This window comes from Nothoprocta perdicaria, unplaced genomic scaffold, assembly GCF_003342845.1.
Source record: "Nothoprocta perdicaria isolate Ctin4 unplaced genomic scaffold, notPer1 scaffold_127, whole genome shotgun sequence".
Classification (NCBI taxonomy): Eukaryota; Metazoa; Chordata; class Aves; order Tinamiformes; family Tinamidae; genus Nothoprocta; species Nothoprocta perdicaria.
The window spans coordinates 832,022-855,186 of record NW_020454394.1 but is presented as its reverse complement, the minus strand read 5'-3'; the positions used below and the strand labels follow the sequence as shown (position 1 = coordinate 855,186).

General features: G+C 50.0%; 1 protein-coding gene across 1 annotated transcript; it reads right to left on the bottom strand.

Moving 5' to 3' along the window:
- Positions 1–1,929: 1,929 nt before the first annotated feature.
- PROSER2 (proline and serine rich 2) lies at positions 1,930–23,091 on the bottom strand. Its single transcript, XM_026033327.1, has 4 exons — positions 23,041–23,091; positions 15,781–15,992; positions 5,594–5,846; positions 1,930–4,723 (listed from the first exon to the last, which is right to left on the bottom strand). Exons 2-4 carry the CDS (start codon positions 15,913–15,915, stop codon positions 3,756–3,758), a joined length of 1,356 nt encoding a protein of 451 aa, XP_025889112.1. The 5' UTR covers positions 15,916–15,992; positions 23,041–23,091; the 3' UTR covers positions 1,930–3,755.
- Between the last annotated feature and the right edge of the window lie 74 nt (positions 23,092–23,165).

The window sequence follows — 23,165 nt, the reverse complement described above, 5'->3', positions numbered from 1 at the left end:
TCCAACACAAGCAGGGGTGTTACAGCGGGTTGCTCTYGGGGGAGGAAACTGTGACTGAAACGAGTCCATCCTGCCACAGCAGCACTTGTGCCACCGCGGTGCTGGTTTGGGCAGGAGAGGGGGCTGCAGCCACCCCAGCACTTGTGTCCAGGTGCCAAACACTGGGAAAAGCCACTTGCTGCTGCTGCAAGGCCACTGTTTCTACGTGGCCCCTGGTCTGCATCGCTGAGTTGATCAGGCCTTGGCGAGGACCCGACCGCTGTGCAGCAAGGGCGGCCTCCCCGGGCGCTTGGGAACCTCCTGGCAGCAGCCGGTGGGCCCTGGATGGGTCAAACATCCTCTGCCGCCCACGTGGGGCACAAAGCAACAAGACACGGACATGGACACGGAACTGAGCTGCTGCTCGGTGCTCGTGCCCCCTTCTCCCACCTGCATTTAGGCCTGGAGTAACTGATGATCCTTCTGTTTCCAGCTTGCAAAGAGTGGCTGGTAAATAGATCCTGCTTGGAAGATAGGGACCCAGGGACACAGGGGTTCGGGCCAGGACCTAAACTACCCGCTCGTTCGCAGGCCCTTGGGCTGGGCCCTCGTCGGACCCTTCGGCACCGTCACCCAGGTGCCCCAGCTGCTCCCAAGCACCTTCCGGAGGTGGGTCTGGTTGGAAGCRGGTTCTGAGCAGGGGGAAAGGTCCAAGGAGGGGTGGGAGCGGAGCAGCTTCCCGGGAAGGGCTCCCCTCATCCGGCCTTGCGCACTCCCTGCGCCGGGAAGCGGGAGGTTTCACAGCTGGACGGAGTCTGTCCAATGTCCAGAGCGCCACAGGGAGCCTGGCGCGTGGCCCGAAGCCACCCTGCTGTGCCCTCCTTGGAGCCGGGTTAACTGCAAGGGCAGCGGTTAATGGCAAACATTTACGGAGCGCAGTGGGAAGCTGCTCCGTGTGGCTCCCTGCTCTCCTGTTAAACCTGGCACTCGGATCCAACCCCTCTTGTTACCTTCCCGCCGCGGGCCCTGTGGGGCTGGGACGGCACCTGAGAGGGGAAGCGGGGCTGGGAGCAGCCCCTGCCGCATCCCGGCGGGATGCCCCGGCCTCCTTCCCAGCGCCGGCAGCTTGGGAATGGCGCTGGAATCCTGGGCTCCGTGCTGGAAGCGGGATGGGGAGCCCCCCCCTTAGGGAGCTGCCTCAGGGAGTGGTGGAGCTGTCCTGGCCCTGCTCCCGCAGCAGAACCTCCCGAGCCGACTGCTGCTCCCGCTGCCCAGCGGAACCGCCCGCTCCCCCTGCCCGGCGCGGCCCAGTCCCCGCTCCAGATACTGCCGGTGTCTTCCATCCTCCCGCGCCGCCCTGCTCGGCTGCGGGACCCCCCCCTCCCCCCGTTTTCCTTCTTCACGCCCACGGCCACCAGTTGGGATCCGAAAGCCCTTCCCTCCCTGCAGGGGCCAGGGGCCGGGGCTGCCCCTCAGCCGCAGGCTGGTGCCGCCGGGGCCTCCTCCTGCGCGCGGAGCTGCAGGGAGCAGCCGGGAACGTTGCACGGCCACCCACGGGGCCTGGGGGAGGGTCTGTGGGCCCAACGCCGCCACGCTGCTGCACACCCCGCATTACCTCTCGCTCCTGCTGCCTTTTGCCCCCCGGCGCAGGAGCGCGCACCGATCCGCCGTTGCAAAGAGGACAGTTAGTAAATGGGTATTAACTACTCAAAAAAAGAATAAAAATCCCATCCGTCCAAGCAAGCTGCGTGTCAGCKACTGTCGGCAAAGGACAAACACCCGCTTTCCACCTGCCATCGTTTCCATTGGTTTCATCCCACTTTAATCAGGTGACATCAAATTTGTGCAGGACAGCGACATACAACACCACGGTGGCGGCGGGGGAGGGAATCACAGCAACATATACACACAAAAGAAGGTACACAAAATAGAACTATATATATATATATATAGGTTATTAGCAGCTATACTCTGAACTTCATATAGTGAATGGCTTTACTTACTACAGCTTCAGGCACAGTGAGGGTTTTGCCAGGGGTGGCTGCTACGGGAAGGGCAGCAGCGACATCCTCCTGTGGCTCCTCCCGCAGGAATCCACGTATCCCAAGACGCCCAAACGCTCCCTTCCTGCTGGGGTGGATGGGGACCCCCACCCGGCTAGCTCGGCACCTTGCACCTCCGTGTGCCAGCTGTGGAGCGGCTACATGGATGTTCCCGAGGGGCTTACGGCACAAGTGCTTGGCCAGCCCACACMTGGGCACGTTTTTAACTACCAGCTCTGCTGCACAGGGGGAACATGAGTGCTTTCCCCACAAAAAAAAACCCAGGTGGATGCCCTAACACCCCAATTAAAAACATAAGCAGCAAGCAGACAATTAGAAACCATATATATATATATCTGAAACACTTGAACGTTTTGAGGCAGGCTGGCAATCGGGGACAGGTTTTCCCTCCCTCGGCTGCCAGGCACAGCCGGCCGGGACGCGCGGGCAGCGCGACGCTGTTGGTCGCGGCCACGTCAGGCCCCTGTGTGAGGGGCGGGCTGGATTCTGCACGGACGCTCCCCGCTGCTTTTCCAGCGCTTGTTACTTATGGAGCAAGGGAAAAAACTGAGGAAGGGGCTGCTGGAGGCCTTGGGAAGTGCGGAGGGTGAGTGAGGGGGTTTTCTTTTTCCTTTAGGAAAAGGTGCGAGTGCTCTCCAACGCGTAAGGAGGGATGGAGGGGGTGGTGATTTTGGCATTTTGTCTTTAAAATGGCTATTTGTGAGGTTTGGGGGTGAAAAATACGGGAAGAGGGTTTTCTTTGGGAAGAACAGCTTTGCCATGTACAAAAAAAAACAATTATACCTATCAACAAGGCAATAAGTTTTCTGGGGTGGGAAGGAGACCGTCTTCCAAAGCACATGCAGTGATCAAAGGCAGGACGTGCCAACCTGCGCCGCTCGGGAGCTCTCGGCTCCTGGCCACGTGCTCGGTGACGCCGCTTGGCCCRAGAGGGTTTTGGCTAATTCTGTCTGTATTGGCAGGGCAGAATCAAATCAGGCCGTCTCTGCAGGAGGGCYGGGGGGAAGATGCCGAGACAGTTATTAGAAATAACAGAGCTGTTGCAGGAGGCCGGGACGGAGCGAGGCCGGCGCCAGCTCCAAACCCGGGCCGCGCTGTCCAGGAGAAGGGCGGAAGGGAGGCTGCCTCCGTGGAGGCTGCCCGGAGCAAGGAAAGGGAGGATCCCACCGCAGCAGGGAAGGAAGCAGAGCCGGGTAATACAGACGAGGCAAACGGGCACAGGAATTGGTCACCCTGGTCCAAGTTCGGGGTTTGGATGCGTCTCGAGCTCCCATGAACAGACACCCCCGTGGGTGCAAGACGGACAGAGCTCTCGTTTTTGGCTCGAGAGAAGCAGAGCAAAAGGCAGATTCTCCATCCCATCTGCTATGTACACCAATACTGCACTGTACCTTCATCAACAGGATGCCCTCCGCTCCGGTCCAGCATTACTTAAATAAAATTCTTCACAGCCACAAGGAACACGAGGCGAGCGCGGCGGCAGCAGGAGGGCCGGACCCCAGCGCGGCCCACGACCCACGTGCAGGGTTTGCGGTGGGTTCCACACCAGCCGGCACGTCGCAGGGTCACAGTGTCCTCGGCTGCCTCAGGCAGGGGCGCACAGAGGACTCCCCCTTCTTCCTTGCAGTCCCTTCACTCCCCATCCTGCTGGGACAGGACTAGCACAACCCACGCTCCGACTTGCCCCCCGCTGCTGCAGGATTCCCGTGGGGATTACGCCGTCTCCTTGAGCAGTCCCAGCTTCCGAAGCGCCTCCCTTCTGGCTTCCTCTGTGGAGCCCCGGCCAGAAAACCTCACTGTGACCCCCTGGGGTCGGAASCCCGAGGGCCGAGGCAGCGAACCCGACCGCCTCCGCATATCCAGCCCCACGGGAGGCTGTTTATGGTCAGGAAAATCCTTCGCTGTGTTTTGCGGGGCGACCTTGTTGGCAGCAAGAGACACCTCTGGTTTGATGGCTACAGTTTTGCCCAGAGGAAGGAAAGGGCTGGGCTCGTTTCTTAAAATCTCATGGATGTTCTGGTATCCGTTGGGAAGAGCGTCGGCCTGCTTGGCTTGCCCGTCGCTGGGCTGCTGCGCTCCCGGCGCACGATCCCCGTGCTCCTGGGCCGGCCTTCCCTTCACTAGGCCGAGCTTTGTCAGGGCCTCGTACCGCGCCTGCTCGGAGGAGAGGTCCCGCAGGGAAGAACTCCTGTGGCGCCCCAGCAAATCGTTTCTCTGCAGCTTCTCCTCCAGCTCGGCCGCCAGGAGGGCCCCCCCGTTGATGTTGGCCAGCACCTGAGCCCTCCGCTCCTGCACGTTCACCGCGGCCTTGGAGATGGTCTCGCTGAACTCCCTGCCGCCCACGTTGGTGATGTTGATGTTGCTGGGAAAGCGGTGCAGTTTGGGGGCCGGCGCCGCAGGGGGTTTCGCAGGCGCCGCCTGCTCCCCGTTGGGAACCGGCGCTCTCCTCCGCTCCGGATTGCCCTCCTTGGCGGCGCGCGCCCTGCTCTCCCCCTGCTGCTCCGACATCTTCTGGGCCATCACGAGCGGAGTGGGCACGGAGCGGAGCAGCCTCGGGTGCTGCACCGGGGGCAGCGGAGGAGGAGGAGGAGGAGGAAGCATGTCTCGTGGTGGTGGCATGGAGGGCAGGTCGGCAGGCACTGCTGCCTTGGGGCTATCAGGTCTCCAGGCAGAATCCAGCACTTAAAATGAAAATCAGCAATAATCTCATTAAGTCCTCACACAGGGGAGAATATAAAGCTTTCCTTCACTGGGATTAACAGCCCCCTATAATCTCCTCTGAATTTGCTGCTCAGAAATCAGCCCACAACGCCAGAAAAACCATCTCGGAGGAGAGGCTACGGTTGAGGTTACCCAGGTTTGCAAGGCACCTGCTGAAGTCCTCCTGGCCGGGAACCCACACCCTCATGTTGGCATCACTGTGTTCCAGGGGCCGCTTCACCTACGGCATTTTTTGCCTTCCTGCTGTGTCTACAGCAGGCAGGAGGTGCTGCATCACCTAACAGAGCRGGCACCAACCGGAATGAACTCTCCAGAAGTGGGGAGTCACAGTTCTGCAGTGAGGAGAAAAACACCCCAGGTGCCCCTCGTCACACAGTATTTTTTGTGACAGGACCACATGCCCTTAAGTCCCCYACAATGTGCCACTACAAACAATTGWCCATCTGAAAGCCTTTAGAGATTTCCYAAGAGATCTTTAAGGAAAAAGCAGAGCGCCAACACATAGATAAAAACTAGTCTGCCTTGCTGTGATGACTCTATAATACTCAGCTTTGTTCCAACTTAGTCACTGGGTAGAGATGGAGCTGGCAGCCCAGCAATTTAACCACGTGCACGAAAACCTGTGCAGGACAGAGGAGCAGGAAGCAATCCAGCAAGCCCTCAATCCCAGTGCTAAGTTAATCACACTCCTTAGGGCTCCTGGTATGTGACAGAGTCACAGCAGCAAGGCAGGAAAGGAAACACAGAGTTTCTTTAGCTGGTTCTCATGAGAGCTCGGAGATGCCAGGGCTAAGTCACAGGGAAAGCTTCACTTCCAAGGGTGCCACTACCTGGTTCTGCATCTCTGGCAGGAGGGTCCTCSTGGTCGCTACCATCAGGGGTGGACTGCACCAGGTCAATGATGTCTTCGGTCTCCGAATGGCTGGAGACGTTTTCCTCTGTTGACCTTGGGGACTGGGAGTGGACGCCGCTGTCCGGCAGGGCTGGCTCCTCCAAGGCATCATCTAAGGCATCTATGGTTTCCTCGAAGAACATGAGAACATCCTTCTCTTCGTGAGTTAAGTATTTGAGCCTCTCATCGTCCTATTGGGAGAGGGGAAGGAAGAAAAGGAAAAAATGGCCATGTAAATTACAATATTAAGGACGATAACGGGTAAGCACCCCTATAAAAACCACAGCCTCCTCTTTACAAAAAGAGGCAGGATGCAACAAGCAGCAGCCACAGCAGAAGCATCCTGGGCTTCCTGATTGTCTCCTCCAAGAGCACACAGAYGATCACTGCAGTTCTGCAGAAGTCAGCTCACAGTGCGTCACCTTTGCCTGAAGAACAATGATAGATATTTTATTCTTAAAATAAATTATTCTTCTTCATTCAATGTCCATTTGCATATGTTTCTTGTGTCCATTTGTGTATTTTTCTTACAGAAAAATGTTTAGGCGATAAATGCGAAGATGCGTTTCCTAGCAGTGCTCACCTTACGCTATTTTCCTCAGCAGGGAACCATCCTATACAGTGCAGAAGTGACAAGTAACTACTGGGATCCTCCAGTCTTCATTCTCTACGAGTCACTGCTCTTGACTAACATAACACTGCTATGGGAGCCTAAGCAGCAGCASGCAGACCTCCCCACCACCTACACCCTGGGAAATACTTTTCCAGCAGTTGGGAGATGACGGAGAATGATTAGGAAAGGCCCTACATTAAGACAATGGCTGCAGGAAAGACTTTTTCCCAGGAAAGCTATGTAAGCTCTGGAGTGCCAAGAAGTATTGTTGAAAAGCAAGTGAGTTTTTCCCTTTTCTGCGCTGCGTTTCTCTCCCTGCATGCACACATTGGGAACTCTGCCACCACTAGGTTAATAACAGGACACCAGCAAAGCAAGAGCAGAAAGGGCTGGTTCCCAGCTCTGCTTTGAGTCGCTCCAGGAATATAATGGATGTAAGGAGGTTTTCCAGTGGATGATYGGGCATTAAGGGCTGCAGATATCTATGGGGTAAACACTTCCTTGCTAGGACAGCAACCTGCTTCAAACCTGCTCAGCCTGTACAAATCATCCTGCATTAGAAGGGAAAAAAAGTTTGTACAAGCCTATCTGTTAAGTAAAACCCCTAAGTCCCYACTGCAAACTCTGTTTTACCTCCATCCCAGCACCAAAATCAGGAACAATGTCCTTCTGTAGARCAGCAATGTCCCTAGATTTAGAGCTGTTAAGTACCTCATTGAGCCCTGTGGCAATTAATTACTTAAAACACTGTGGATGGGAGAGGAAACGCTTTGGGGCACAGAGCTGCCTCCTCCCGTGTGGACAGCAGAACATTTTCCCTGTAAATGGAAGGAAAAAATTGCAGACCTTAAGGCCCTATTTGGGTTTTGAGTTCTCAGCCTTCAGGACATGCGGCTGCAGCCACAAGGCCTTGCAATGGGCACAGGAATTGTGGTTCAGACAGAAGGCCAAGGTGTTGCAGGGCTGTACCGACCTCTCACACTGCAGCTCTGCTTCTAGAGACCCCGATTTATTGTCACCAGGGTGAACGTGGTTCAATGGCAGGGAAATATATCTGACTGGGGGTGCCYGTAACCGGATTTTAGCATCCAAATTGCACTGGCAGAACTTACTGCAACTTGCTGCAGCTTGAGGGAAACCGCAGCAAAGCCTCCAGGCTGGATGTCATTAGGAATGGGTTATTTAAAGCACTCACTTCAAAGGCTGACGTATTCCCCGCTCGCACCCACCATGGCAGAGTGGAGTTTTCAAAGTCCAAGGAAAGTTTTACAGCTGCCCTTGAAAAAGCAAAAGGACAGACAAGCCTTCTTTTCTTTCCTTCGTGGATGTTGCAATCTCCTTCCTTTCTCCACCCAAATACTCATAGGGCTGCTCGGCCTCCCGGAGAGAATGGCAGGAAAAGAGTCTTTGTTGGGTAGGTCTGAGCTTGAGCCTAACAGGGTGCAAAGAGGCTTTGCCTGAGGCTGAGCTCATGTTGACAGCCAGATTTTCAGGCAATAAATAAATAAATAAACTGGGCTAAGAGGTCTGTGGCTGCAGCTTTTCTGAGCACGATGCAGTTATTTGGTGGTTCCCACACTAGTTTAACATCCTTTGGGCAACTGGATCTGCGGGAAGCGGCTTTCCTGGGTTTGAAAGGCCAATGTCACCTCAGATGGAGGCCGATGGCACGACGTTTCCTCAGAAACCCAAGCTCTCCACAACGGGCAGATCACTGCATGTGACACCTCACCTGAAAGCACAGCAGGAGAGGCAGGTTTTGCTCTGCAGATGGGAAATAATCCCACTTTGGACACACTGAAGATAAACCCACCTGTATTCAAGCCTGTCAAACCCAGGGAGAAGTAAAGCAAGCAGTGACAGGWATTCACAGGGTCTGAGAACAGGGGGATATTACTAAAAGCCCCCTCCTGTTACTGAAATCACAGTAGAGCCTTCAGAAAGATGGCATGAGTTTTGTTATGGTAAGTGGTGCCAGTTACAACAAGCGTTACGGAGTCCTTGCCTCCCACCCCCCCCACGACACCCTCGTAGCACTTCCCAATTCCAACGCCAGAGTCATCAGACACATGGAGTTTGGAACTGGCAAAGTGTGTCTTAGCTGAGGGTTAAAAACACTGCTTGGACACAAGAAATTTGGGACACAAACAGCCGAAACAGCCGCTGGAATTAATATTTTAGAGCTCTCTGCAGCCAAACATTTCCTGGCCTGGTCTAACAGGAAAGAGTCTCACTATGATGGCGTTTGCTATGAAGAGAGCCCATTTCACAGAAAAAGATCCCTTTTCTACCTGGCTTAGAGAGCCGGGGACTACCAAGGGCCACAGAAAGCTTTAAAACCAAGTCTCTTGCTCCAAACCTGCTGTTTGTGCCGTGGTTCAGTTCCCATCCAGAGCTGCCTCCGATGACTCTCCAGGGGAAGGGAAGCCAGGGGCTCCTGGGGCTGCCTCGTGGTCACAATCAATTAATGTGAAGTTAATTTATACCCAAATGGCTTTTTCATGAAGCTGGCTGCACCTACCAGCCCTCAAAGAAGAGGAATGGAGCAGAATGAAAGGTCATGAATAGAACCTGGCAAAACTCTGTGCACATCCAGACCCAGGATCCCAAGGCTTGGAGAGGAAAYAGAATGGTGGGAGAAGCCCCAAAGCACCTGAAGGGGTTAAAAATGCCTGAAAACTGCTAGAAAATCGACGACTACATTTCAATTGGCAAAATACCCCCTGAACACTGGACTCAACTGATTCAATCATCTCAGAATGCCAAAGATTTCCTAGGCACCGTGCCACGGGCGAGCAGGGAATGACTGGAGGCTTTGTAGGAAACACGAAGGGAGCAAACTGTTCCAGGAGGTAGGATGAGACGGCTGGAGCAGCACTTAGATTGCAGCCTGCTAATAACACRGTGCAAAGTTCTACTTGGGGGGAAAAAACATACAGAACACAAAAATCCTGCATGCAGGAACAGTATCAGAACAGGTACAAAAGCTTCAGAAGCGAAGAAAAAGGAAAGCACCTCTGATTGTATTTAGAGAAAAGGGAAACAGAGTGGGCTGTTCAGCTGCAAGCAAGAGGATTCGAGCTATAAAGCAGGGTTACAGGGTCACACCAAAAGTCTGTTTAGCTCGTGGTTCTGCTGAGAGCCACCAAGGATGGATGCCCAGGGTGGCGAAGGGTGGATGCACTCGTATCCCGTTTCCATCCTACCCATTCCCAGCATCGCAATTAAGTCTTAAGTTGCATCAGCACCAGTGCTTTTAGCAGCCCCTAAYGAGCTTCTCCGGCACGAAGCCGACCTGCTGTTTGGGCCCATTTGGGCCCATTTAAGTGGCTCCCTCCTGTAATCGAGCGCTGTGTCCAACGGCGCTTCCTCTGCAACCCTYTATCTGGCGATTCTGGGGATACCATTTCATCTGGCAGAAGTCTCTAATACTGCATGCCGTTTTTCTTCAGTTTATGACCATAATTGCACCTGTGTGCTTCACAGGAGCTGACAGTTATGACCTGTTTATTACATATTTTGCTGAAACAAAATTACCAAAAAATATTTTCAGACTTCAAGTCAGAAAGGACTGATTAGGGACCAAGTCCTACTTGGTTTCTTTAAGAAAAAATCTAAAGCAATATGTAAATTCTGAAGACCTCTGTGGTCATCAAGAGCTTGGCTGATCTGCTTGAAATTTTTTCTTCATTTTCAATTTCTGTTTTGAGAAAATATTCAAGTATTTTGAGAAAATACTAAAATACTTCCAGACAAAAGCTGCTAACGTGGTTTCTGTTCTACAAAGCTGATTTCTCCTAAGAGAATTACTGACTTGAGCAATAGGTATAAGCAGCAGCTGTGATACATACCTCGGTTTAAATCTTTACAACACGATCCCAAACAATGCAGGCACTGATGGATAAAGAAACTAAGCTAGATTAAGTTATTGGAAAATGGCTGCAGAAATTGAGGGGGGAAAAAAAAGGTGGAAATCAAGAAACTGTTGTTTTTGAGGGGCACTATGTATCCAAAATTGGATAATGAAACACAAGCAGCAGATTTAGCCCCATTCTGTGTCACTAACAGAAGCAGGGAATKTACTTTGTACCTGCTGATGTCCTTATGCTGCAAGAACTGCACGGGACAGAATAGAATAAATTCTTTTTCTGAGCCATATCAATATGCTGGAAGGCCCCAAGATCAAACTCAACTGAAAAGCCACAAGCATGAAAATGCAGAGTGCTGAACAGCTGCCCAAGCAGCAAGGTAAGGCAGAGGACCTACAGGTCAGTCGAAAACCTGCTCTAAAGAAGGGCTGGGAAATCAGTGCTGTTGAGCTCTGCTAACGTCATTCTAGGATATATTAACTAGGGTGATGAAAAAGCATCACATCCTCACCCAGAGCAGAGGTCAGATGCAGCTGCTGAACTTGGAAAGGGGGCAGAGGAGCTTTGCAGGAAGGTTAAAATGGGATATGCTACATGGTAAAAAAAGGCAGGGAAAATGGATGGTAGGCAGCCAGAGCCTTGTATGTAGCTTAAGGTGTGAAAAGTTGATGAACAGTTTCATTATAACAAGTCTTCTCCATGTCCACTGGAGGGATGACAAATAGAAGTTGCCCTTGGAGAAGGGCCAGAGGACTGGGATGGCTGCTGTGGAAGTTCAGGGATGCTGACCAGGGCTGGCTAACGACAGAGCTGCCTTCCTGCTAGAACCTGCTTTGAAGCAGGAGCRATGCCATTTACAGCTCCTGCAGTGGTACAGACCCAGGCAACACTTGCAGCAACATCTGCACCAGCCCATGTTGCGGCGGGGCATCGTTCCCGGTTGGAAGGCAGGCTCTTCACCCCAGGTCTGCAGTTTAGGGGTCACAGCAAGGGCTCCTCAAGCTCCTCTCCCTCTCCACTTCTTGCCCTGCTCATAGGAAGGACGACTCAGTTACAACTTTGAGGATGCAAACACTGGAACTACGTTAATATCAGTTTAAAGAGTATGAAGCATCCACGCTCCCTCCGTGGCCTGCAAGGAATGTCTGCCCAAAGACTGTAGTCGGTCAGAAAAATTCTCCTCATTTTTGTGCATCTTTATTTGGCCAAGTATGTGGACCTTCTGGCAGAGGCTGCAGTGAAGTAAAACCTGCAGAACATCAGTAGCAAGGGGAAAAGAAAAAACAATCTCTAAAGAGAGACGGGGACAAAGATACAGCAACCAAGTACACTTAAACGAAAGGAAATACACATATATAACTTAGATGTAACATATATAGGAATCTGCAAGCGTCCAAAAGGATGAAGGCTATAGCAACTAATTTCTAGCTTTTAATAGGCATAACTGCAAAATGACCCCAAGTTAAATGGTTGGGCAGAGGGAAAGAGGATCCCGAGCCAGATCAATCCACTCGGACGCTTTTCATATTTATTTAACCAGCCTAYACTATAAAAGGTGGTGGAGAAAATCCCTTTCCAGAAAGCGAGTATCATGCCTTGCCAGAGCTACGGAACTATGAAGGCAGCTGGTGTAAAGACAAAGTCACACAAAGACTTGATCACCCCAAAAAACACCCCAAAGAGTCGTGACTAACAGTGAAAGTAACTGAGCAACCATCTGAACAAGAGGCAGAAATAATAATAAAAACTACAGCACAGTTTGTTGGCAGGAATGAGGAGTTCATTAACACTCAGAAGATACATGCACATGGGTGAGGAAAGGACTGCAGACTTATCAGCTGATGTAACTGATATAACGTCTTATTAAGGCAGTCCTGAGCCAGCACAGCTCACCTGAGCTCCACCCAGCACTTTCTGGCATGACCTCAGCAGGTGACACTATTTTCTTAGCATGTTATTCACACCTCGAAACTGCAGCAGTTGCTCACTGCCCAGCAGAGATATGCAGAGCAGCTGCAGGAGGGAAGCACTGAAAGGCAAGGCCTGGCTTTAGGAAGTGGCTCTTGCAAGTACTGGGTCCATGGAACAACATCAACAGCTCGCAGAAAGCTAAGTGTCATCTCCACATGACGTGTCCTCCCTCACCTGTGCTGTGCTGCAAGTTACTTCTCCCAACAATGCAAGAGAGGAAATGATCCGAGAACAGCTGGCAGAAGCCAGAATTCCCAAGCAGAGTGGAACGAGTTTGTTTACATTCCCACTCGGATAGATTCCACGTATGGAGAAAGCACATTTCTCTCACACYTTTGCCAAGAATATCTTTAGACACCAGCTCTATTAAAAGAAAATAAAAAGGCCAATTGTCCATACAAGTTTGTGTTCTCAAAGACCTCTTTTTTTTTTCCTGTAACTTATGATCATAAAAAGAAGGTGGAAGAGAAGCTAAGTGATGGCAGGAGACAAGGCTGTCAGTGCGAGCATCCTTCCCATCTCAATGTAGGATCTTATTTGCTCTCGTCTTTAGACACTGTGATAAATTTAGCAGCATAAATGCAGACGTGAACATCTATCATTTATATGGAAAAAATTCTACTGCAAACAAGACAGGACACTGCCACCTTGTTTGCGCTTCAGAAAGAGCATTTTGCTTCAAGGACTGCAGGGGCTCTCAAAGATTAACTCAAAGCACCATCACGTAGAAGACGAAGCTGGAAATCTGGCAAAATGAAACCAAATTGACAACAGCTGATTTGTCAAGAGCTGGGTGGATTTAATTCTGTTCTTTCAAGCCCATTTTAGCACAAGGCAATTCATTCCTGCCTCCTGCTCACTGCTGACCTGATAACCAGTCCCACAGCCCGCAGTGCCAGTGCAGACTTGCAGCAGGCAAAGAAAACAGCCAAACCAGCTCTAAGTTGTTGGTGTGGGCTAGAGCCAGGCCAATTATTTGTCTTCGTTATCACTTCCCGAGGTTTGAATTCCACACAGATAACACGTTTTATTTGGTGACTAAGGCAGGCTGACACTCCGAGAAGCCCGAGAGCTCCTTTTCCTGTAATCAAAAAGTGACCTGCAGCAAACCATAAAAGCCACTGCTGCACTTTTCCCCTTTGCAAGGCCATAACCAGAATTCAAAATAAACTCTKAATTCCCTTGTTGTGTCTCTAGTTGGGCAGATCTATAAAAGCAATAAATGAAGAGACAGATAAGTCTGTAGCTGTTTCTGTTTCTAGTCTAAGAAAAATCTGGCCTACCTGAAAAACAACCCAAACATTCCAATTTACCTCATTTCTTACAGTTCCTCTATTAAGAAATGACTCTTACATCAGATACCCTCTTACATCAGAACTTGTGCACCTTTGGGGCCCTTTTAACAGAACTACTGAAGTAAGAAGTTATAATATCTCTTGGAACATGTTCTAGCATTTTTTTTCCCTTCCCATCTTAACAGTCCCCTGATCTGCTCAGTGGACTGCAAAAAAATTCTGCTTTTAATATACAGTTACACAAGGATGTTTATATATAATAGGGATATTCACATATGTATTTTGTGTATTCATTTATATATAGAGCATACAACTCTGTCCTGTGGATTTCTAAAGCTTGTTTCAGCGCTGAACAGACACAAGGTGTCAGCCAACAGAACAAAACAGGTTTCTGAACACTCAAGCCTGTACCACCTCTCACTTTACCTTTTCATGATCCATTTATTCAAGCACAACTGGCAGAACTTTTTAGATAATGCTCATAACTCAAAGCTGCAAGTACAGCTTCATTGAGGAAAGACTGTCAGGAGTGGCATTTCTTTGTTGAAAACACAGAGAAAATAAGTTGAGATACATGCAGTGGATTCCCTTTCTGAACCCACTGAACCCTAGGCGAGCGGGGCACACTCTCCCCTCGTCAACAAGGGAGAAGAGGCCCAAATTGCCAATCTGTTACTCCACACTTGCTGGTCTTGGGCTTTATCAGCCCTGCCACCCGTTACGCTGCTCACAGAGCCTCTACTGATCTCATGGAAAGGGATCTGTGGCAGCAGAAGTCCTCTTTTCAGCACGTGCTTCCCTCTCTGCAAGCACAGACACACGCAAGACGCTGCAGKAGGGCAGGCTCGGGAGCTGCTTTAGCTAACGCACAAGTCCCAAGGGAATGGCCTGCAACCACAGTCAACTCTTACTCCATCTATAAATGACTCCCCTGCAGATCAGGAGATGTTTCTAATTCAAGCGGATGCATCATCCCATGCATCGTCACATGGCGAGAYCCGGCTGGGTTAAGGTAACCCGCATCACATCCCAACACGCTGATTTATACAAGGCCCAGTCCAACACCTGCTACCACCGCTAATAAAACCCTCTGGAAACACGACCGGCTACCAGCTCCAGACACTGGAAGATGAAAATCAATGTACTGCATAAAATCAACTTGTAAGCCTTTAATAAAAGAGTGCAGCTCCCACTGCAACTCTAAAATTCTGTTTCTTTAAAATAAACAACATACTGTATAAACCCAGGACAAAAATGATAGAGTTACCTTTGTCCTCCAGCCCCAATCCTTCCCAATTTATTTCTAGGGCAGCTCAGAAACAGATCAGGAACTCAATTTGGAATATTTTTGTGTTTTAAGTAACAATACAAACAGAAGGATACAGCAAAATATTAATAAAGATATTATAACTTAGTCAGAAACAACCAAGAAGGAACACTTTAAAAACTATCTCCAGTTTCCAGGAAGTTTAAGAAGCATGAAACTCTAAGCATGTCTGAGTAGACAGATAAATACAGATATTAACCTGTCTACTTCCTTTCAGCACTTAGGCTTTTGTAGCAACAAGCTACTTGACTAAATGAAACCCAGGAGGGACAGTGGAGGGGGAAAATATGAAAACTATAATTCAGTGCTTTATGCAAGACAGATTTAGGTTCCCACTTGGCATAAGCAAGTTTCCTGCAGTGTCATTTCCTCAGCTGCAAACGGGTGCTCTCCTGATGGCCATGGTAATCAGCAAACACAGGAGAAGCCAGTCCTGCTTTCTAGGCTTGGTCTGTCACAGAGCAAAACACAAATTCGTCGTCTGAATCATCCTGCTAATCTGGAAAAATGCAGAAGTGCATCCTACTCCCTCAATTACTCACATGCTATTTAAGTGGCCACACACTCATATCCACTAAGGTGAAGACAACGTTGTTTATGGTGATATACTCCTTACTCACCTAATTATATGAAGGTGGAATGAGCTGAGACCTTTGTTCACAAATGTCAACAGAACGCTTAAGAAAGGAACAGCACAAAGAAGCAGGCACTTTCCTGGGATCATTTTACAAGCAGAGATGCTGCCTGAGCACTATGGCACATACTGGCAGGGTCGCTGGGCTGCCTGGTGCAACACGTGCTCCTAAATGCCATGGAAATGCAATATCTGGATACAAACACTCCCCAGGCTACGGTCAGACCAGATTAACAAGACTTTGCACCAGATCCCAGCAGTTATTTCTTGTCTTCCAGTGAATTAGCAACCAGCATGTCAGCCATTCATAGCTAGAACTGTGAAAGATCAACGCTTATGAATTAAAAATWCCGTGGTGCAAACCAAGCTACCGATGTAACTGGCTTCATTAAGCACAAGGCTCATTAAACACTTACCGAGGCAGCATTTTTGCACCTCGCTTGGGTGCTGTGATTCTCTGCACCGTCACCCATCTCCACGCTCCCAAGCACGTGATTTGGGGACACTTCGGATGCCATTTCGGAAAGGTCCGACAGGAGATTCCTGGGCATCACAGCCCCAACTCCGATCCCGAGGCGGCGCAGAACGTCCTCAGCGTGTCACGTAGGGCTGGGCGCTCCACTCATTTCTGAAAGCAAAAAGCAGYGTGTTACATTTATATTGATTTTCTAAAATACTTTAAAAGGAAGGGTAAGAGATCCCAAACAAGGTAATAAAAAGCATATGTTCAAGAGTCCAAAACACATGTCCACCAACTACAGGCATCTTAAGTCTTAAGGCAATAAAATCTGCTACAACAGGGCTCCGTATCCCACTTCATATCCCTCCAACACAGGTATCTCCATGTACAACCATGGACCCTACACACACCCTGCCCTACAGGTTCCTTTTGAGTTTTCCATCATTAACAGAAATCAGATCCAAAATGTTGAAAGATCAACTGACTCTGCTTCAACAGTTCCATCTTCTACGAGCTCTGAGGCAGGAATTCTGTTCAGCAGATCACTTGAGGGACACCAGCCAACTCCTCTCCCAGCACAGTAGCAGTTAGCTCATTTGTTGGTCAAGTGGTTTTATACTGCATACCCRGTGAATGGATCCATGAGCAGAACGGAGTGCCATTTTTATGCCATCACATTACACAGCAAAATTGCATTTTAAAAAGTTTATAGAGCTTTTATTTCACTCAGCCATGAAGAAACAGCACTTGCACATTTGGAGGAGGCTTAGGGGGTACAGACATATGCACCAGCATTTACTGGAGGCAAAAGCCAGCACRTTTTTAAAGCCATTCTAATGTTCAGGCTTGCAGTATTTCTCTGATAAAGTTACCATCTCGCAGATATAAGTTTTTCTCCATTCTCAAGTTACTTCTAAAGTAACTTGATTTGCAAAAAATGTCCTTCTGCAGTAACAGGGCAAGCTGGGGGAGGGAAGCGGGGAGAGGGGAACATCACATCCCAGCTCCAGCACATCCAGGCATCCTTGGCAACACAGCCTTGCGTTACACCATAGAAAGAAACACCTCGCTCCTTAACAGCCCTTCTTTCCAGCCTAAGGAAAAGTAGAGGCACAGTCCTCACAACTCGCAGGTACCACATTGTACCCAACAAGGCAGCGAGTGGATCCCATTGCCCCGACCCCGCACAGATGGTCCTACTGCCCAAGAGCTTCTCCTTTTATCATGGTTTGAGAGGGGACACGAGAAGCAAAGTCAAGGCTGCATTTCCAATTCAATTGGATGATTTCTCCTTCCTCCCTCGCCCCGTGCGCTGGGAAACCGGAGCCTCCTGGTAAGCTGATCGGGCTGCAGAGCAGGGCRAGGGCGTCAGCGAGGGGGACAGAGCCCGGGAACAGGCTGCCCAGGGAGGCTGTGGAGTCTCCTTCTCTGGGGATCTTCAAAACCCGCCTGGATGCCGCCCTGTGCTCTAGGTCACCCTGTGTGTGCAGGGGGGTTGGTCTAGATGACTTCTGGAGGTCCCTTCCAACCTCAACCATTCCATGATTCCATGATCTAGCAACAGGGAGCAGCAACAGCCTGGGGTTGCTTTCCTCCCCATACAGGGCTGTGACATGATGAGGAACACCCAACATGGGCCTTACAGGACAACCCCATGCAGGGCAGCTGGCAAGAGCCCCACCAGGTTTCCAAGCACAACCCACGTGAGCAGAGCAGGACACTTCCACAACAAGAGGATTTGGTGGCCCTTGCATGAACATGGAGTCTGACCATTAAGATTTCGCCTTGCTTTCTTGTGGGAAAGAACATCCTTCCTTTCTCCTATTAATAACGTTAGCTATAAATAATTACAAAGCATCCTGGGGATAACAGCCTTGTGGTGATGCTGCGGGGCTGGAAACACGTTCTCAGTCCTGTTTGCATTCGCAATCACATGAGAGGGACCCGCTGCTCAAGCTGCTGTAGCTCTCGCTGCCATTGACCTGATCTTCAGCCACAAAGGCTACACAACAGAAAGTTCACCTGGAAAAAAAGCCACCCGAGCCTGAAACTGCAGCAGTGGCTCCATCTGCAGCACCAAGAGCTGGGCCCTAGAATAGTCACACATAAATGAAAGCTACTGTTTTAGAAGACAACGGGTATCAGTGAAAAATGTGGCCCCTTTGACATTCACAGAAGAGACACCCATTGACTTTGCATGTCTTCCCATGTTCTTACAAGTGAGGTACAGACGGAGAAGATCCCTTTCCATGGAGGATTCATCAAGAAGCAATCATTCCTGCAACTCCTAGCAGATCATTCCTGCAACCTTTGGTATGAGGCAGGTATTATTTTCCACCGGCACTTTCAAGCTGCTACCTTCGTTTTCTTCCAGAAGYCCAAGTTGAACATGTCAAGTTTGTTCTGCCCCTCAATGAGGGGCAACCACCAGGTTTCTAGAAGAGCTTCCTCAGGAGCATTTTACGCTCCACCACAAACCTTTCATAACAAGAGGTCACAGACTGCCATGGACAGCAGGGCCAGAAGCTCCAAATAACGATTAGTTTCTTGGCTTCCAGCAAGTTCCTGTCATTCATCCCAACGTTCAAGCTTGGGTGTTTCACAGAGCTCCTGAACGAGGAATAAACCCAGGGATTATTCCTGCASCTGGGCAGGAGTCTCTACCTTGAGAGCAAGCAACAAACACTACAGCCGTGGTCCTCCTTGGTGCTGGAGCTCCCACTTCTTTAGAGGTTCTACTCACTCCAGAAAAACCCTTGAGAGCAGCGTGATAGACTGAGCCTGTAAATAGGGAAAAACACCTTTCTCCCCGTTTTTAATCACTTTAAGAACATGCATCAGCAAGACTCTACCCCACTCACATRAACATTTTACTCTTTCACCCCCTTGCTATGTGTTAAAGAAGAAGCTATTCCTACGTATTCATACAGCAACCAGCACCAGTTGTTTGGACATTGCCCAGCACTGCTGTAATACATAAAACACACAAATTCCATTCCTTAACAATGGATCAGACAGAAATCCCCTCAAATTTAGGCGAGTGAAGTTTAAGCAAGTGAAATACTGCTGGTTTAAGAGGTAGCCAAGAAGGTAACGAGCTTCAAAGAGCCCCCCATAGGTTTCTGTGGGATYGGAAAGCAGCGAGGGTTCAGGAACAAGGCAGCCATCCTCAGCGAGGGGGAACAGCGGGACAACAGGCGGCTGCTCCGCTTGACCTTCAGAGAGCCATTAAGAAGGGAAGCTGTTCACCACAGGACCCGTTTCCAGGCCTATCCGATGCACAACAGCAATAATACCTCTATGGTGCTGCCTGTGCCACCAGTGATAGAAAGCAGGCCATGATACAGGSGCGCGGAAGCTTTACAGGAGTGTAACATTTGGCAAGAATCCCCCCAATCCCAGGATAAAGAGCACCCGCGGGGGGTTCTCCCGGCGCAGAGGCGTTCGCCTTGGCGTCACTCGCGAGTCACCGACATTAGTCACGGACCGGGCGGAGGGAACCGCTGCCGACGCCGTGCTCGACCTCGCAGGAATGTGCGTCGCGTTGGCACACGCGGGAACCCCGCTCTGCAGCCAGAACAGGGGGGATCCCGCTCCTGTTTGGGAGTGAATGTCACCACAGAACATCCACGTGAGCAGAAAGGCAGCAGGTCCCCCCGGCCTGCCAATGCAGCCTCCTTTATGCCCAGAGATATCAACCCCAATCGAGATTTTCCAGAGCGGAGGCTGAGTTTGTTTGAACAATTTCACCAAGGAGAAACTCGGGGCACTCCCAAGGCAAAAACAGACGTGCCAACTACAACCTAAATAACAGGAATGTTAACAACTACAGGCTGCTCGAAAGCCAGGGACTTCACTGCAAGAGTCCCCAGTATCTGCTTTTAAACGTTCTGGGATTTTTGAGTGCATTTGTGACAATTTTTTCCCAGGTTTTAAAATGATTTTTTTTCCCCCAGGTTTTAAAATGAATTTTTTGTAGCTCTCAAGTCTGTGGAGGAAAAAATATAAACAAAGATTCTCTCAGTCTTAAGGAACACACTGAATGTCATTCATGCAGTGAGAACATGCAAAAGATGCCCACAGTAAAATAATTAATCCTTCATATATAAGCTTTTAAAAAGAACTAGATGGGGAAGGCACCAACTGAACCAACCTTAAATCCAGCAGACTTTACTAGGATATTTCAACACACGCTTAAATGGTTTGCCAAATTGAAGCTTAATTTGACAAACTGAATCTTAAATTGAAAGCAGCAAACCACTTAGAAAGGAAGCAGTCACAAACCAGCGTTTTCACTGCCTGCTTCAAATGATAATTCAATTGCTATACTGAATATGCCAGATCATGCACTGCTGAAAACCAGGGCTTAAGGTCTCATCTGTGACCAAACYAATACAAGCCTCAAGACAGCAAAAAGAGGGCTCAGGATCAGGCTTCATTCTTGACTGCTCTTTCTGGATTTTCAAGAATGACCTTTTTCGAGGTTTTGAGACACTTTTACTGTTGGCATTTTGTTACTTTACCTACCAAAAATGATTACGCCAAGGCAAGAAACCTGCAGCAAAAGYCTAGTAGTGTCTCTTCTTCCTCCTCCTGGTGCTTGGGAGATGCTGCTGCTTTTAAGAGACACTRGAAGCCTCGATACAGATTTCTGTCCTAACCTGAGAGCATTTAAGGTTATTCTGCACATTGGTCCAGCCTCAAGAAAGGATTTATCTGGGGACTGGGAGAAAGAAAACAAAACTCCCTGTGTCCCCAGCTCCCGGCATCAGCTTCAGCTAATTCCTGCTGCATAAAGCCCAGAAAGCCACTGGCAAAGGCTCGCACATAAAACAGTGGGTTGAACCACCTGGGAAGACTCCCAAAGTGCTCTCACTTCCCATGCGTTTACAGTAAGAGAGCCCCTCCCTGCTCCAACTAAAAATAAAACCATCTCCAGCGACGAGTAATTACTTTTCTTTAGATTAGTGTCTTACACAAGGATAATAAAGCCCTCACTCGCAGAGCATGGTTGACATTTGACAACTGGTACCTACTTAAAAGGAAAACTACATAAAAATACTGTCTGGTCCAACATTATATGGGACTTTCAACACATCCAGGAGATGGCTGAGGGGCTTTGGCTTCAGACACGCTTATGCAAATCTCAATAAGGAAAGTGCACAAATCTTTTAAAGTTCTCTGCAACAACCACCATGTTCTCTCCAACAACCAACACTTTGGAAACATGAAGGGCACATYAGTGATTTCAAGCCCGGACTTCTCTGTAATTAGCCAACTTCTGTCTCGTTACAGYAGCATCACTGGGGTTCAGGGTTTCATTATGTAACTCTAAGTCACTGCAAAGGTGAGACAAATCCTGTTCCACCAAGTATTCAGGAAAGCAGGATAATTTTTAGCCCCAGTGACTCTGTGTCTGTCACTTGCAGTTGCATTTAGGTCATTTCCCTGCACTTCAGTTGGTAAGTGCTGTGATAGAATAGGGAGAGGGGCAGAAGCACAAAAACGAAGAGTTTGCCTCAAAAAGAAGCTACTTCAAAGCTCATTTCCTTCCTACAGCACAACAGGGAGTTCTGCTGACCTGGGCAGAGCTGAAAACAACCCTGGCAAAAAAAGCAGCAACTTCTTCCTTTGGTCTTCCATTAGTTAAGGGATAATCAATCCATACCRAAGTGGGAGGGATACATCTTTGATACCGGAAATCAAAGTTTCTTTCCTCTCCTTTTTTAAAACATAAAAGGGGACTTGATGACAGCATTTGACAGTTCATCCTTGCCTGCCTCCAAAAGCCACAATCGCATCTTCGCYGCGGTGTTCTGGAAGGGGGGACAAGGAATCCTTGCCAAGAGCGAAGGAGTTAAGTGGCTTCGGGTGCACTCTCCAGCCCGCACACCCACCTGCCAGCGCTCCTGGTTAATGTTTCTCTCAGAGGCACGCACACAAACAAGGAAAAGCAGCCCCGACCTGCAGGAGCAGAACAGCTTCCCCGTCCACGGCGCAAAGAGGCATCGCTCAGAATTACCCTGCTCCTTTCCAGGCTCATTTCCAGGCTTATTCAGTCTCCGTTTTCACAGAACTGAAACAAACCCTCCATTAAGAGGAAAATCCACTCCTCTCAGCAGGAATTAGCATCTCAGCTTCTCTGAGTTGGAAGTGATCAACAATTTACTGTTTAAGCACTAGCTCCCCCCTTACATAGCAGTAGTTATTGCAAAGGCAGGAAAAAAAACATCCAGGATACGGAGGTAACAATTTCGGTACAGTGAAGTCCACGGGGAAACTGGCATTAGTCAAGGATATACAAAGAGTCTTAAAATAATATCTTTTATTGGCCTAAGCCAGAAATTGCAAAAGCTGTTAAGACTCAGGCTCACGCTTTAGTAAGAGGGTTTGGAAATAAAGTCTTTCCTTCTGTTCTTTCATCATAAAAATGAGGGGAAAAGGAGAAACATGGTATTTTTTTAAAGACTTTATTGCTAAAGCCTTAGGATTGTCATAAAAGTAAAGAAATAGGGCAAAACGGGCACTTCTAGCCCATTTTGAGCCTGCTGAAGCAGGAACTGTCTCTCGGTGCCTCCTCGTACAGGACCCGCACAGCACAGCTCGGCTGGGAGCTGCATCCTCCTGGTGCGACACTGAAACAAGGACGCTATTAGGAAATGCCCTCAAGAACCTGGATTTCTGGAAAACCCTGGTGATGTTTTTAAGGCTGTGGCTGCTCTTACACGTTGCCTGGCCTCCCTTTCCGAAGCTGCTTTTCCCATCAGGATCCCAAGGAGCAGCAGCTGCCTTGCACGGAATATCCCTGGAGCGCGAAGGCACCTGGTGCGGGGCAGGAGCCGCTGGACACGAGGCACCCGCGGCCCCTTATATCCACTAAAATTGGGGGGGATTAACCCGTGTCGGATGGGGAGCGGCGAGCGGAGCCCCTCAGCGAGCACCAGCGCCGCCGAACTGTAACAACGCGCTGATGGGAGACGGACCTGTCTCAAACTTTCCTTCCCTCCACACCCCTCTTCTCCCTTGGGAAAAGGAAAAGGAAAAGGGAAAAAAAAAAAAAAAGGCGGGGGGGAAAGGGGGGGAAACGCAGCCCCGCAGCGGGGACACGAGGAGCCCAAGTTGGCGCAGCCTCCCCGGCCAAGCCCGAGCCCGAGCCCCCGCAGGCCGCGCGGCCCCGCGACGAGGCCGGCCCGGGCTCCGCAGCGCCCGCACTCACCGGCCGCGGGGAGGGAGAGCGGAGCGATCCCGGCGCCGTCCCGCGGGAAGCGGCCGGGAGCAGGAGCAGGTGCCGGTGCGGCCGCGTCAGCCCCTGCGCGCGGCGCGGGCGGTTAAGGCGGGCGG